Source organism: Malassezia sympodialis, genomic scaffold (genome assembly GCF_000349305.1).
Source record: "Malassezia sympodialis ATCC 42132 genomic scaffold, msy_sf_11, whole genome shotgun sequence".
NCBI classification, from domain to species: domain Eukaryota; kingdom Fungi; phylum Basidiomycota; class Malasseziomycetes; order Malasseziales; family Malasseziaceae; genus Malassezia; species Malassezia sympodialis.
The window spans coordinates 169,941-184,730 of NW_017387809.1; the positions used below are offsets into that span (position 1 = coordinate 169,941).

The 14,790-nt window shown below is 63.0% G+C and overlaps 10 protein-coding genes across 10 annotated transcripts; 5 read left to right on the top strand and 5 right to left on the bottom strand.

The window, feature by feature from the left end:
• Positions 1-86: 86 nt before the first annotated feature.
• MSY001_2393 (uncharacterized protein) lies at positions 87-738 on the top strand (the record flags this gene model as incomplete). The annotated part of the gene is made up of 2 exons (XM_018884244.1): positions 87-664; positions 690-738. 2 exons carry the CDS (start codon positions 87-89, stop codon positions 736-738), a joined length of 627 nt encoding a protein of 208 aa, XP_018740922.1.
• A 45-nt stretch (positions 739-783) lies between these two features.
• Positions 784-3,093, bottom strand: MSY001_2394 (uncharacterized protein; the record flags this gene model as incomplete). Its single annotated transcript, XM_018884245.1, has 2 exons — positions 784-831; positions 1,069-3,093. The coding sequence occupies 2 exons, from the start codon at positions 3,091-3,093 to the stop codon at positions 784-786; spliced, it is 2,073 nt and encodes a 690-aa protein (XP_018740923.1).
• Positions 3,094-3,327: 234 nt separating this feature from the next.
• MSY001_2395 (uncharacterized protein) lies at positions 3,328-3,862 on the top strand (the record flags this gene model as incomplete). The annotated part of the gene is made up of 2 exons (XM_018884246.1): positions 3,328-3,656; positions 3,703-3,862. 2 exons carry the CDS (start codon positions 3,328-3,330, stop codon positions 3,860-3,862), a joined length of 489 nt encoding a protein of 162 aa, XP_018740924.1.
• A 13-nt stretch (positions 3,863-3,875) lies between these two features.
• MSY001_2396 (uncharacterized protein) lies at positions 3,876-5,514 on the bottom strand (the record flags this gene model as incomplete). Its single annotated transcript, XM_018884247.1, has 2 exons — positions 3,876-4,049; positions 4,072-5,514. The coding sequence occupies 2 exons, from the start codon at positions 5,512-5,514 to the stop codon at positions 3,876-3,878; spliced, it is 1,617 nt and encodes a 538-aa protein (XP_018740925.1).
• Positions 5,515-6,144: 630 nt separating this feature from the next.
• MSY001_2397 (uncharacterized protein) lies at positions 6,145-7,842 on the top strand (the record flags this gene model as incomplete). The annotated part of the gene is made up of 1 exon (XM_018884248.1): positions 6,145-7,842. One exon carries the CDS (start codon positions 6,145-6,147, stop codon positions 7,840-7,842), a length of 1,698 nt encoding a protein of 565 aa, XP_018740926.1.
• A 4-nt stretch (positions 7,843-7,846) lies between these two features.
• Positions 7,847-8,638, bottom strand: MSY001_2398 (uncharacterized protein; the record flags this gene model as incomplete). Its single annotated transcript, XM_018884249.1, is given in 2 exon segments — positions 7,847-8,574; positions 8,593-8,638. 2 exon segments carry the CDS (start codon positions 8,636-8,638, stop codon positions 7,847-7,849), a joined length of 774 nt encoding a protein of 257 aa, XP_018740927.1.
• Positions 8,639-8,827: 189 nt separating this feature from the next.
• Positions 8,828-9,133, top strand: MSY001_2399 (uncharacterized protein; the record flags this gene model as incomplete). Its single annotated transcript, XM_018884250.1, has 2 exons — positions 8,828-8,976; positions 9,010-9,133. The coding sequence occupies 2 exons, from the start codon at positions 8,828-8,830 to the stop codon at positions 9,131-9,133; spliced, it is 273 nt and encodes a 90-aa protein (XP_018740928.1).
• Positions 9,134-9,151: 18 nt separating this feature from the next.
• On the bottom strand, positions 9,152-11,791 carry MSY001_2400 (uncharacterized protein; the record flags this gene model as incomplete). The annotated part of the gene is made up of 2 exons (XM_018884251.1): positions 9,152-11,086; positions 11,117-11,791. The coding sequence occupies 2 exons, from the start codon at positions 11,789-11,791 to the stop codon at positions 9,152-9,154; spliced, it is 2,610 nt and encodes an 869-aa protein (XP_018740929.1).
• An 87-nt stretch (positions 11,792-11,878) lies between these two features.
• MSY001_2401 (uncharacterized protein) lies at positions 11,879-12,968 on the bottom strand (the record flags this gene model as incomplete). The annotated part of the gene is made up of 3 exons (XM_018884252.1): positions 11,879-12,048; positions 12,072-12,882; positions 12,906-12,968. 3 exons carry the CDS (start codon positions 12,966-12,968, stop codon positions 11,879-11,881), a joined length of 1,044 nt encoding a protein of 347 aa, XP_018740930.1.
• A 117-nt stretch (positions 12,969-13,085) lies between these two features.
• On the top strand, positions 13,086-14,117 carry MSY001_2402 (uncharacterized protein; the record flags this gene model as incomplete). The annotated part of the gene is made up of 3 exons (XM_018884253.1): positions 13,086-13,160; positions 13,189-13,311; positions 13,410-14,117. The coding sequence occupies 3 exons, from the start codon at positions 13,086-13,088 to the stop codon at positions 14,115-14,117; spliced, it is 906 nt and encodes a 301-aa protein (XP_018740931.1).
• Between the last annotated feature and the right edge of the window lie 673 nt (positions 14,118-14,790).

Consider the following 14,790-nt stretch of genomic DNA (forward strand, 5'->3'; position numbering starts at 1 on the left):
CCACGTGACTGATCGGTGGTCCTCCACGCGCTGCGTAGTGGCGACGTGCGCGTTGCCCACCTCCAGCCGCAAAGAGTACGTGGATGATGCTGACGATAGTGAGTATTATGGAATACAATGGTGGGAGTGTGATTGCCATGAAGGGGAAGAACTGCGTGGCAATCGCCTCCGATCTGCGACTTGGAAACCAGGCGTTGCTGGTGTCTACGCAGTTTGACAAGGTATTCAAGATGACCGACCGCACGTATGTGGGCTTGCCCGGACTCGCTACCGACGTGGATACCCTACGCGAAAAGTTCCGCTACCGCTTGAACATGTACCGCATGAAGGAGGACCGCGATATCGAGCCGGAGACGTTTGCGCATCTCATGAGCTCGACGCTGTATGAGCGGCGGTTCGGGCCGTACTTTATCGAGCCCGTGGTAGCCGGTCTGAACTCCAAAAACGAGCCTTTCATTGCCGCATCTGACTTGATTGGATGTCTGAACTTTGCCAAAGACTTTGTTGTTAGCGGCACCGCCAGCGACCGTCTCTTTGGTGTTGCGGAAGGTTTGTGGGAACCCGACTTGGAGCCCGAGGATCTGTTCGAGACCATCTCTCAGACTATGCTCAACGGCATCGAGCGGGATGCCCTTTCGGGCATGGGTGTGATTGTTCGGATTATGTACGTGTTTCGCGACTAACTGAAGTACGCCTGACAAGGTCATTGAACGAACTCTCAAGTGCCGTATGGACTAAATAGCAGCATAGTGACAAGGCATGTATTTGCTAGCACACCCAGAGTTATGGCGACATCATCTTGGGAGGAGCCGAGGGCGGTGGACTATGCAGCTGGGTATGTGGATCAAACCCTTTGGTTGCCAGGAGAGAGCCGGGTGCGTAGTCTTGCATCGATTTCTGTGGAGAGCCGAGACTGTGCCTGTGGTCATTCCCTGGGTCATGCTCATGGGGATGGCTATGATCATGACCATGACCATGGTCGTGATCATGGCTGTGATCGTGGCAGTGGCTGTGGTCGTGATGATGGCTGTGACCATGATTATGGCCATGACAGTGATGCTGCTTTACCACGGCATGTTCGCCCTCCCGCAAAACTTGGATCGTCAGATCACCCGCCGTCATAGAGCCGCGCAAAGGATCGCCCACCTGAGCCTGCTTTGACGCGCCGATGCTCGGAGCACATTGCTGCCACGCAAATCGGCTTACATTAAGGACGTCCTGGGCTGAAGCGTCTTTCTTCACCTCAATGTGCATGGTCACAACCACAGGCGCCGACTTGACGGTCTGATGCATTGACATGATGCCGGCCAAACCCCGCTTACCGTCGGTGCCGATTCCCGACTGGGTGTAGCCTAGCGACGGCAGCGTGAGCTGCCACATTTGCATCTTGGATACGCGCACGACCGATGGATGGCTCTCAATAATATGCACGGCCCGATGCATCTGCGAGGCCTTCCCCTCCTTGGCCGCCGGCGCTGCTTGAAGCAAGACCTTGCACAGAGGACGCAAGGCGGATGCACTGACATACATCATCGCTGTACCTTCCAGTCCAGCAAGCAGCTTATCGAACGAAGCGGCCTGTGCAGGTGGAAGCAGCAGTGCAGATGCAAACAGCACCGTGGCAAAGAACAAAATCATCACAGCAAAGGGATTCGTCAACGCATCATACAGCGGTCCTGCCGCGATGATGGGGCGCGCAAGCACAGAAACATGTCGCGCATGCGTGCGCTGTGGTCGCCCATCGAGCGTGTCGCCAGCATCGAAACTCATCCCACATGCCATCGAGATCCGCTGGTGATTCTTCAGTACCGCATTTGTCATAAAGCATACCAGCCACACAAGGCCAAGAGTGACCGTGGGGAGTGACACACCGGCGCGGTCTTCTTCATGCGGTGCGCTGGAGGCGAGCAGCGCATGCTCTGCATTTTCTTTGCACATATAAATACCAGCAAAGAGCAGGTACACGACCAACGTAAAGTCTAAAAGCGTCTCGAAGCGGCGCAGCCCAAATGGGCGCTGGAGAACTTGCAGCGAGTTGGAGCGTTGCACACGCTCCGTGAGTATGGCGTTGATGATACCGAGCGTATCGAATACCAGCAAGAAACCAAAACCGACGAGGGCGAGCGAGTCGCGCACCTGGCCGATCACCCACAGTACGGCCCCGAGGCCAAAGTCCACCACCGCGAGAGTCGCCAGCATGGGCATACTGCAGGGCAGTGCCTGCATCTGTGCAGGAGCAGTGGGCAGTTCAGCCGGCACAAACGAGCCTGACACAGCACGCGGCGGCAATGTCGACCAGGCCGCCGACGTGCTGCGGTGCCCTGACACCTTGCGTTCGGCTGTGGGATCAGGAGAGATCAGATGCGTTAGGTCAGGCGACGACCCGCCAGGTAAGAGGTGCGTGGACTGGTGTCGCGTTGTATCGATATCGCCTGCCGCATTGGTCCACACATAGCTGGCGCGTCGTTCGTAGCGACGATCGCGCTTCTTGGTCGGCGAGACTTCATCAGCGCCGGCCTCAGGTCCAGTCTGCTGGCCGTGAGGCATGGCCGTCGACGCGGAGGACGCCCATGTCGGAGACATTTGGTTAGGCGACATGCTGGCAACTGTCTTCTCCTCGATACTAGGCATCATCATTTTATCAGGAGAAATGAGGAGCGAGGAAGCGCGGCGCGCTTGCCATGGATTGCTTGTAGCGGCTTGGCTTGCCAAGAATGGGTTCGAGGGCTGGCGATGCTCAGGCGAAGACGCGGGCGGCCGTGCACCCGCCGCCGCGCGGCCAGAGGTCCATGGCACCGAGTGCGTGCGCCGATCTGGCGAGACACTGGCGGACGATTGTTGGTCTAGGGAAGCGCCGGGCGGCACAGACACAGGCGGATGACTCTTGTCGGGCGACCGACTGGAGACGCGTCGCCCCGCCGAAGCCACTCCGATTCGCCTAGTGGGCGAGCGTGCCGAGGGCATACGCCGTTCCGGCGTGAGACTAGGCGGGGGTGCCCGCTGCGGAGAGACCATCGGCGCGGCGGTCGGCGAGCTAAGACGCGCGCTGCTTGCCTCCCACGGCGTGCCGCTCTTCGGGGGGCTTGCTTGCATAAGCGTAGGTCCAGCCCCAGTTATCCTGCCAAAGAGAGTGACCCACTCACGCCGTAGGTCGTGTGATCCAAAGCCCTCCTGCCTAGGGCTTGCCGATCGAAAGCACCGAGCCTGGCCAGGAGCACACGTTGAGGCACGGCGCCTCTCCCCCGCGACCGCGCCGCATCACTATCACGTGAGAAAAAGGTTGAACATCCACGGCCGCGGCCCACGCTCGGCGCCTTTCCGCCACCGATGACGACGGCACGCAGCAAAGCTGGTGGGCCACTAGGCCTGACGAGCTCCAAGGCCGGCCTGAAGAAGGCTGGCGGAAAGCGGGGACAGAAGATTGACCAGGCCGTGCGGGCCATTGCTGCTACGCACGAGCCTTCTGCGCCGCCGCGCACGTACACTGACGCCGAGCTGAAGCTGGCGGATGGCCGCCCAGCGCTCGATGTGGACGATGCCAAGTACGATGCGCTCTGGGCCGATGCGTGTCGCACTATGGGTGGGGAGCCAAGTACGTACTCGGAGCTGACGCAGTTCACGCGGAGGGCACGAGCCGCGTTGAGCATATCCTGCGGGTGTTTGACCTGAATCCGGCGTACGTATTGTGGTATCTCATTGCAGCTACGGTCCCTGCATGGGGCTGACGCGGCTGGAGCGCTGGCACCGCGCACAGGAGATTGGCGAGAGCCCGCCCGAGCCCGTGCGAGACATTCTCGAGACGCGCGAAGGCGTGCTGGATCTGCGCCTTAGTATTTTGGACCAGACAGCTAGTCTGGCGTAATAGGAAGCACAGCTCATACCCTTTCGTCGAAGAGGACCGACTCGGGCAGCCGGACGCTTAGGCAGTACATGTCTTTGTTGGGCGCCACGGAGCGGACCAGGTGCAGCGACAAGTCCGGCGTCGCATCGGGCGTGCCGGGGGGGTGCAGGCGGTGTGCTTCGTCGAGTCCGAGGGCTTCACTCGCACGCTGCGTCAGTATGAGAGCGTACCTTGCAAATATCCTCGCCAGCATGAGCGACCTCCTTGGTGAAGCAGTGCACATGCACCATGGGCCATGGCTCCAGACCAGGCACGTTGCGGCGCGCATCCAGCTCCGCCCGCAGTGCCTCGTGGCCCACATGCGCGGCTAAGCGTGTGTACAGGCCGCGGTACGCATCGAGAAACTCGAGCGCCGTGGCTGGGAGGTTCATCACGAAATGGTCAATGAGGCGGTGCGGCGGCGCCGGGGCAGGGCCTGGCTCGGCCGTGTCCGCCTCGCGGTGGCGGCGGCGCTCCTTGCGCTTCTGGCGCTCGCTCACGAGGCTGTCGTCGTGAGCAGGGAACGCGGCGTCCCATGCGCGCACCGCACTCGCGCGGATGAACGTGCGACCGTCCTCACAGAACGCGAGGCAGTGGGCGTTGACCTTGTTCTGCGCGATATTGTGCTGCATACTCGCATGGCACTCGGGGTTCAAGTCGTTCGCGAGCACCCACACACCCTTCTTGGCGGCCGGCACAGCAAAAGGCCCTACACCTGCCATGACATCCGCCACGACTTGGAAGGGCTGGAACTGGCTGATGAGGCGCGCGTGCTCGGTGTGCAGCCGGCTATTCCAGTAGACATGTCGAAAGTCCAGCGTAAATAGGCAATTCGACTCGGATACCTGCGCCTCATACCGCGGCTCGCCTGCGAGCAGCTCCATGGCGAAAACACGGAACTCGGTATCGATGGTGTCGAGTTTGTTCACGACCGTTTCGACACGCGGCGTCTTTTCAAGGATAAGCTCTCCGATGAGGTAGCGATAGGCCAGGTACTCTTCCCGCAGATTTACGTGCGCAATGTGCCCCACCATCGAGAAGGCCGACGGCGCGCCTTCTTCGAGTTCCAAGGGGAGGATTGCGCGCAGGATCTGATCGACGGACCAATAATCCCAGTCGAGGACCACGGGGTGTGCTAGAACATGCCCACCGTATTCGGCAATGGCTGCGCGCGTCTCGTCCGAGAGGGCCGCCTCGTCTTCGAGGCCCAGCTGAAGCACACGCGCCGTCGCATCGCCCTCGGGGTCCGGGCATATGTGCTTGGTGCGCTTCGAGCGAAACACGTGCGCCTGCACCGCGGGATGCCGAGCCAAAGCGCTGCACTGCGTCGCAGCGCAGCGGACACCGAGGAGGGGGAGGACGTGTCGCAGCTCCTGCTTTGCCTGCACAAGCATGGCACGCTGCGCCTCTTGCTGCCGTACACGCTCATCATCGTCGGCAGCAGCAGCTCTCTGCATCTCTATGCCGGCCTGAGCGTGCGACTGCAGCGGCGGTGCATTGGCTGGCACACACGCAGCCTGGAGCAGCGGCAGGCGGTGGGCCGTGTACGGCTCCAGGAGCGGGTCAGCAGGCGGTGGCTTTCTGCGCGCAGGATGCGCGGGCTTGTGGAATCGTGGCTTGTCAATGTAACTCATAAACCGACAAAGAGGAACGGCGCGCACACCGAGGCGTGTGAGCGCGAAAATCCTGCCGTGCAGCAGTGCTGCCGAAAACGACGGCGCGGTGCGTGGAGGCGACACCGTTTCGCTGAGTCAGCGCCGTAGCCTTTCGTCGGCCCTTCCGTATGAGCGCGGCGTCGCCGGAGGGCCGAGCGTCGGACGAGGAGCACTCGAGTCCGTCATGGGCAGACGATGCGTGGTCGAGTGACGATGAGCGCCAGAGCCCTGCGGTGCAGACTGTGCGGATCAAGGTCAAGCGCTCTCGCACACGCCCATCGGAGGCGGATACGGATGCGGACGGCGACGTGACACGCGCTTCGGCGCAGGACGACAGTACCGCGGAGGTCGATGCGAGTCCCTCTCCCATCCCGTCGCAGCGGAGCGACCTGACGACCGCCTCTCTGCGGGCGGCCGTTGGCGGCTTGCCGCGTGCGCGCCCCCTGAAGCAGCTGCGTGCGAAAACGCTGCCGGTCGCGCTGGAAGCGCTCATAGCCGGCCTGAAAAGGTAGGTCTCTGTACTGACACAGACGCGATACCTATCTCTTTTTCCACGAGCCCGTGAATGCGGACGAGGTGCCTGGCTACCGCGAGGTGATTACGCACCCCATGGATCTTGGCACGATGGAAAAGCGTCTCCATGAGGGCTACTACAAGACGATGGACATGTTTCAGCATGATTTTATGCTCGTCACGCAGAATGCACAGACGTTCAACCCCCCCACGTCCATCTACCACACCGCCGCGCGGCGCCTCGAGACGTGGGGCCTGCGTGCGATTGCACGCGAGGCCATGAGCGTCGTCGACGAAGACGAGCTCCCATCGCGCGCGTCGCCACAGGAGGCCGAGGGCGGCCGTCGTGGGCGGAGAAAACGCACGGCGCATGAGCGGGCCATGGGCGATAGCCTCATTGAGGCGGAGCCTAACGCGGAGCACCTGAGTCGGCGCATGATGCGTATCGGCAGCGCTCGCTCGACGACCTGGTCGCTCCAGGGCGTTGATACCGATGACCCCGCGGAGCTCGTATTTCGGCGCACTTTGGCCTATGCGGGTGTCGGGCAGCACCAACTCACCGGCAAGAGCGCATGCAGTGCGCGTGCTCAGGCCAAGGCCAAGCCGCGACTCGCGCCCCCGCTCTCGCTCCTGCTTGACAGCACCGCACCGGAAAAGAGTGGCGATCCGGAAAGTGATGCGGCACCGCTCGTGTACCGAGACGATGGTGCACTCGAGGCCTCGGAGCTTGCGGATGCACGCGAGTTTCTCGCGCAGCAGGCTTACAACCAGCCGGTGCTCGAGTCCCTGCAGCACTTGCCCCTCTCGCTCTCGATGCCGGCGCCGACGAATGGTGGCGCACCTGCTGAGCCGAGTCTGGTGTTTCCGCCGGCCCAAGTCGGCCGGCCGGACGCTATGCTGGCGTCGACGCTCGCTGCGCCGGTCGCGCCGAGCACGAATGCGAGCCACACGTTTGCCGACACCCCTGTGCCTGAGGCCCAGCGGCCACAGCCGTATGCGGTGGCGTCGCAGCCCGGCCCTGCTGGCCTTGGCGCCACGAGCCCCTGGACGACCCTGCACGTGTGGCCGGCACCCGCGCCGCCGGCGCTCCAGGAGTCTGGGCTTCGACTGAACCGGCGCGAGCGCGAGTTGGAACAGGAGCTCGATGAGCACAACTGGACGTTTGGTCGGCCCCACATGCAACGACTCCTCGCGCAGGAAGATGTCGGACTGTATGCGAATATGCCGGCGTGGGCGGCGCGCCGAGCGGACCAGCCCCAGCTGCAGTCATACGCAGCTGTCGCAGGCCCACGTCTGACGCATCTGCTCCGTGAGCATTTGCGGGCGATGCCGTACCGTGCGCTGGGCCTGCCACGCACGGCGCAATTTGTGCCGCGTGCCTCGCTGCAGCAGCTACCTGTGGCGCTGCAAGTATCGATGCAGGGTGCCCAGGAGACAGAGCGGCTCATTGAGACGGTGTACGGCAGCGTCGATGGCATGGCGTATGCGCGGAGTGTCGCTGCGTTTGTGGGCGGTGCTACCGATGACCTGCCGGCGGACGAGCCGGAGCCCCGCGTGAAGCAGGAGTCAGGGCCCGCGGCGCCACCGCGGCGCACGCGCCCGGGCGCTTCAGATGCACTACCCCTTGCCGAACACGTGAAGTGGCGCGTGCTGTATCCTCTCACGGGCGGCCTGCTGGGCCTGCTGGACGACGCAGGCGCCGCACTGGCACCGCGTCATGGGCTGGCCGATCCTCTGTTGGAGCTGCTGGACGACAAGGAGGGACTGGTCTCGTCAGCGCTATATACAATGTAAGCAGCTAGACACCTTGATCAGGACGATGCGCCAAGGTGCCTTCGCCTTCGCCTAGGCCCCACTCGCGGCGGGTTTCAGAGCCGACACGCGCGAGGTGTGTGCGGAGGTGCGCCGCAAGGCAGCTGCGGATGTGCGCATAGCCCGGTGCGTCATCAGGGCGCAGCGGCGTGTCGCGGTACAAATGCTCAGAGGGCGCGTCGACGTCGAAAGCCGGCACGGCCGCGGCCGGCGCGGCGCGCCACTGCTGGTAGGCCTGGACAAACGTCGACACATCCACAGGGTCGCCAAATGTGATGCCGATATCTGCGCCCGGGCGGGGAAGCCACCGGGGGTGCGCGCGGGGGTGCGGCATGACCTGGTCCATGCCCATGAGCCAGATGGGCACGACGAGGGGGGTATGCGGCGCCTCGAGCACCAGGCGCGAGACGCCCCACTTGAAGCGGCGCATGCGCGTAGAGCGCGTCAGATTCACATAGCCTTCGGGGAACAAATGCACCCACTGGCCCTCGGCGAGGCGCGCCAGTGCTTCGTGGAGGGAGCGTTGGAAGATGCCGGCGCCGCGGACGACTTCGAGTGTCTGGCCGTGGCGGAAGAACCAGCGGCAAAAGTCGTTTTTGAAGATGATGTCACTGGCACCGAGGCTCCAGCGCACGCTCCGAGGGTCACGAAAGTATGGCGGAGGCAGCACGCCCCACATGAGCGGCTCGTCCAGCACGGAAATATGATTGGCGTCTGTGTGAGTGGCGCAACGTACAAGTAAGAAGGCCGCGGCCGGCGGCGCGGCGCTCCGGGTCATCGAGTAGCCGCAGGAATTTGTCCAGCCCCGCTACACGCACGCTCCGGCACCCAAGGCGCAGGTACGCGCGCGAGAGCGCGGCGACGGCGCGCAGCACCAGCGGCATCCAGCAATCGGTGGCGAGGCACCGAAAGATCACGTGCTCCCGCTGACGTCGCGCGCGGGCGGCGGCCGGGCCTGTCGGCCACCATGGTGGACTTTTCGTCGCTGACTGGATCCAAGCCGAGCGGCTCGTCGGCAGAGCAGAAAGAAGCTCTGAAGCAGCGCGTCTCTTCGGAGATTGCGATGGCCAATGCGCAACAGCTCATCTCAAAGGCCACCGACAAGTGCTACCAAAAGTGTGTGACGTGGCCTGGCGCGTCGCTGAGCAGCAAAGAGCAGACGTGCGTCGAGCGCTGCCTCGAGCGCTACTTTGAGGCATTCAACATTGTGAGCGCTACATACGTACGCCGCATCGCCGCTGAGCGTGCAAGCGGCGCGCTGGCTGATGCCTAATCAAGTCCTTCCTATGGCTTACATGCCCTGCGCCTTGGCGCGCTGCTCGCCCTTGACCTTGGGCGGGATGGCTCCCGTAGCTTCTCCCAGGTGTCGCGTAGCACTGCCAAACTTCTTGCGCGCCGAGATGTACGCGCCATCGTCGTCGCCATCGACCTCGCCCTCCTCGTCGCTCGAGTCGGCGCGACCAATGCGTGTGCTCCACGAGGTGGCACGGCGCTCGACGCCCACTTCCGACGCATCGTCGTCGTCGATAAAGACTTCACCCGCCGGCGCAGGTGCCGGCGTAGCGCTCTTCTTGCGGGGCACCTTGGCTCGGGGCGGGCGTGCCGGACGTTGGCTGAGTAGCGTCGCTGTTACGGCCGGCACCGCACTGGCCATGACCGGCGGCTCACTCGCCACAGCAGGCACCGGCTCGCTCGCGGGTGCAGGGGCTCGCTCGCGCGACACAGCCGGAGCGGCCGGCTCAGAAGCGCCCTCACTCGCCACAAACGACAGATACGTAGCAGCGGCCTCGCCGCCCAGACCACTCGCAGGCGCTTGGCTCGACTGCACGACAGGTCCGAGATACGAGAGCGCCGGCGCCATGGATGCATCCTTCGACAAGCCCAGCTCAGGCAGGTCCAAGTCGAGGTGACCCGTGCCGTCCACCTGATCGTCCATGGTCAGTGTGTGGCCCGTGTCAGAGCCAGCAATATGAAGGCGCTTATGCGTGGACGACGGCGTGCCATGCCCCTTCATCGCTGACTTGAGTGGTGTGCCCTGGCGCGAGGCGCTCGACACACTGGACGGACGCACAGGGAGCGATGCCGCCGGCGACTTGGCCGTGTAGAAGCTCGACGGCGCGGGCGGCGGGTGCGCGGCCGGGTCCTTCTTCTTCTTCCCCTTCGTCTTGGCACTGCCGCCCACCTGCTCGCTACTGCTGCGCTTCTTCACCTTGCGCACGCCGGCTGGGTCAGGGCGCAGTGTCACAGCGTCTGCATAATCCAGCGATGTGCTGCGCGTCATACGCGAGTTGACCATGCTCTGCGACGGAGGGCCCAGCCTGATGCCGTACTCGTCCGACTGGCGTGTACTGGGACGATTCTTGGCTGGCGCAATACCCTCGCCCATGACGCTTCGGCGGATGGCCTCGTCTAGCGCCTGCTCCTCAGCCGTCTTCGGGTGCCAGCTTGTCGAGCCGCGGCCATGGCTCACGCGCTCGTTGACGTGACGTACGACGTTCGCGCCGCCTATCGGCTCATCATCACTGCTGTCGTCGCGGTACGCGCGGTGACGGCGTGACACCTGACTCGAGCCCCAGCCAGCGTCAGAGCCACCGCCCCGCTGCGAACTGATACGCTGCGGACCGGTGGGCGAGCGCATGTCGGTCTTGAACAGGCCGGACATCTTGGACAAGAAGCTCGTACCGCTGCCCTGGCGGCTGTGACGGCTGCTGCCACGGAAGGCTTCGTCGTCCACTGAATGGCTGCGGCCATGGCGGGCCGATGGACGGTACACGACCGACGAGTCGACTGTGCTAGCATCGTCCGCATCTGCCGCGCCAGCATCATGCATATACAGGCGCGGCGCCGTCGGCACACCACCTGGGATGGTGGGCGCCACAAAGCCATCGCGCGCATGCGCCAAGTTCATCTGTGGCGCACTCGGGACGCCTCCCGGCACCGTGGGCACCGACATGGGCGTACCGTACGACATGATCGACGACGTACGGCGCTGGACCTTCTTGCTCGATGGGCGCGGCGTAGACATTGCCTCAGATGCACTGTTCGAGCGCGAGACACGTTGGCGCGACGATGCACGCGGCATGCGCGGCTCGTCGACGGGCGCCATGGGCTCAGCGCCCACGTCGCTGTCGCCCACCGGAAGCGGGGGGAGCGACCCGTGCCAAGCCGGCGGCTCATGGGGGGGCGCCTGCATCGTGGCAGGTTCCTCGTCAGGGAGGAATACGTTCTGGGAGCTCCGGGAAGGCGGTACAAATACAGACGGCGACATGGGCTCAGGCTCAGGGATCTCCATCGACGAGATAGGCATCGGTGCCACCGGGATGTCCGCATCAAACTGGTCAAGGTACACGAGGATTTGACGCGCACAGTCCGTCATTTGGGCGCCCATATCACCGAGCGTCTTGGCGCGCATCATGAGCGCCTCCTTGAACGTGCGACGCTTAACGCCGACGAGGCTCGCCATCTCGTTAGCCAGAGTCTGCTCGCACGCCTGGAGCTCGCGCTGTGCATCGAAAATACGGGCCTGGTATTCCTCCTCCCCCTTCATCATCTCCCAGCGCGTTGGCTTGCGCTGCGAGCTCTTGATGACACGGTTCATCAAGATGTCGCGATCACGCACAATGCTGCGGATGCTCTGCTCGCGATCGAGCATGTCCTTGAGCGATTCACGGTACTGGTTCAAGGAATACGCATACGTCTTTTGCGCATGCACCACATTCTCGAGCATGCGCGAGACATGCCCGGTCGCCTGGCCGAGGTCAGGCGTCTCGGACAGGCCCCAGGCATGCAGGGAACTAGCCGCGGAGAAGGCCGACGACGTCGCATTGAGGAGGTCGTCCACATACTCTTTCTCTGCTTTGATCAAGTTCTGCAGCGCACGGCTATCAGTGGCCGGCGTGCGGGGCTGGTTGCGATCCAGCTGCACATTCATCGTGTCGCCGAACAACACACATCGCGTGGCCCGTGGCCGTGGGGAGATTCTATCGGCCGAAACGTCTACGAGACCCGCCCGCGGCTGCTATGTGGAGTTCAGGCGGTGGTACGCGGGGCTCGGCTCCTCGTACTCGCGCACAAACAGCCGCGACTGTTCTTTGGCGAGGAACGCCAAGAACTCATTGAGATGCTCGCGCAAAATGGACACCGACTCGGGATCCATCGACGTATGCGCCACAATACCAGGCAGGTTCACTGCGTAAGTAGTTGCCACGTACCAAACAGTCGCAGCAGATGCTCGGCGCCGTAGACCTCGCTCGCCTCCAGCTCTGCAGCCGACGGACTTTCAGAGGGGGTCGGATGCGCGGTGCCACCACGGCTGCGCCGCCCCGTAGGCTTGGCCGCTGCAATCTCCGTCTCGACGTCGCCGTCGCCCATTTTGGGCCCAAGCCGTTTCCGCAGCTCCACGTACTGCCGCCGCTCAAAGCGATACAGCAGGTTCTGTGCGAGGCTCTTGTCAAAGTACAGTTTCAGGCCGGCTAGCACCTCGTCTAGAATGGAGGAAGTGTGTGTGCGCGCCGCCGTTCGCTCCTGAGCCGTGGCTTTGTAGTGCTCGGCGTATTCCTGCAAGATTTGCTTCACGTTGGGTTTGCGCGGAAGCGGGACCAGCTGCTCCTTGCGCGTGACGTTTTCCCAGTCGTCTACCAGCACAGCCTTGAGCGGGTCTGGCACATGCAAACGGAGGTCGGGGCGTTTCTCCTCGCCTTCGCTGGTATCGCGACTCCTCTTTGATCCACGGCTGCTACTTGCCGAGCTTGCACTCGATGCAGGCGCGCGGCGCGCGTCGGCCTTGCCGCGCGCGCCGTGCTCGTGCGCAGCCGCTACTGCTGCGGCTGCGGCTGCTTCAGCCTTATATGCATCAACCAGCGCCTTTTGTCGCGCAAGATTCTCATCATTCAATTTCAACAAGCGCATCTCAGGCACCCATTCATCCCATGTCTTTTTCCAGCCCTGGTAATGCACGAGGTAGTGAGGTCCCGTGGCCCCATTCTGGTTGTCGGTCTCCTTCCAGTTTTCCGCAAGCAAGATCTGGCGTGAGCTTGTGCGCATACCTTGGCTTGGTATATCAAGGGGCCGTGGAAACACAGCACCTTCTCATCCTGGTGGTACTGCATCGCACGCCTATCGCGAGACGAAAGCGTGCCGCGTTGCTACCTCCACCGGCGTCCCCACAGCCACGTGCCAAGCGGGCCCTGCCGGTAAGCTGGGCCGTGGGTGGGTCGGTCTTTGTGATGGACCATCTTAAGCATTGGACGGCGAGTGTGGCCCCCCTGGGTCACAAGCTCTCTGAGCGTTTCGGCACGCTGGTACGTCTGTGGTCTTGCTGACGTGCAGAACCAGCAGGCGCGCGAGCACTTCGGGCAGACGGACGACCTGACTGAGCTGCCAGAGGAGTACAAGCAGCTGGAGCAGCGCGTCGATGCACTGAGGAGCGCCCACCAGGCGATGATGCAGTATGTACTTCCTGCTTACGTGCAGCACAATTAAGGTGTATGAGACGGAGACGTACGATTATCCGGTATGTGGTCGGTGCTTACCCGCAGCATCACCTGCAGGAGTCTGTGACGCAGAGTGCGCAGTCGATCGGCCATACGCTGTCGCAGTGGGCGGCGCAAGCTACGCGCAACACGGGCCTGCCGCAGGTGCAGCCTACGTATGCGCCGCCGACGCATCCCCGCACGCTACACCATGCGATTGCGCGTAGTGCGACGGCTGCCGCGATGGACTTGGGCAAGTGCCCGCAACAGATGCCGGCGTACACGGGTGGTGAGCCAGTGACAACGATGGAGAGTAAGCTTGCGGAGCTGCTACAGAAGTTTGCCGTGGCCGAAGATGCCGTGGGTCACGCTCGTATCGCGCAGGACAAGGCGATCTTGAGCCAGTTCATTTCGGTGTGGAATGCGTTTGGCTCGCAGATCCAGCTTGCGATGAAGGCGCGCCAACAGGTCCGTGAGGCGCGTCTGCACCTAGACGGCTGGCGCGGCCACCTCAAGAGCGCCGAGGCGAGCTCGTCGTCGAAGCTGGAGACGTACCGCCTCGAGGTCGAACAGGCGGAGGACAAGCTCGTAAGCGCGACGGAGGAGGCGATCAGCCTGATGAAGACTGTGCTGGACAACCCTGAACCGGTGAAGAGCCTCGCGAGCTTCGTCAAGGCACAGCTGAATTACCACCGCTCGGCTGCGCAGACGCTCGAGCAGCTCAATGCCGAGATGAACACGCTGGTCACGAGTGTTGAGGCCGACTTCCGCGCATCGCGGGAGTAGACAGGCCGTGGTATACATGGCTACATAGAGTCGAGGTCATTACATGGCTGGGTCGTGAAAGTCGGCCGTCCGGGCCGAGTGGAACGTCGCGTCGAAGCGCGGCAAAATGCCCGGCAGCAGGGCCAGACCTAGGAACACAAGCGAAAAAGAACGGGTGGTGACAACGATCCACGTGTGAAAATCGCGCAGTTCCTCCGCGTACTGGAAGATGACGAGGAACAGAACCTGCACACACATTAACGAGAGAAAGTTTAGTGTGCAAAGCAAGGACCTGAGTGCATGAGGCGTTAGTGCAAGCTTGAATGGCGCACGCTCAGGTAACGCGCTCGCCCCGTCGGGGCCCCTTAGCCAGTGCCGCTGCACAGCGGCGAGGGCGACCGCGTAGATACCCCATTGTACGCAAAGTAGGAGGAAAACGATGGTGTGAAGAAAGCGTGTATAGGCGGTCCAGGTAGTGAGCACCCACGCCAAGTGCGAGAACACGAGGTACTGTCGCCATGTGGCCGTCATGGGCCACGCGCGGCGCGTAGTGCGCTCGAGCAGGAGCAGCATGCGGTAAAGAAGGAGCATGCACAGTCCCAGTGTCAGCTCAGCACTGGCGAGATCAAGCGCGCGCGCTACCATGGGCCGTAGCTCGGTGCGGATCCGCACGAGCATGGCCGCCGCACACACG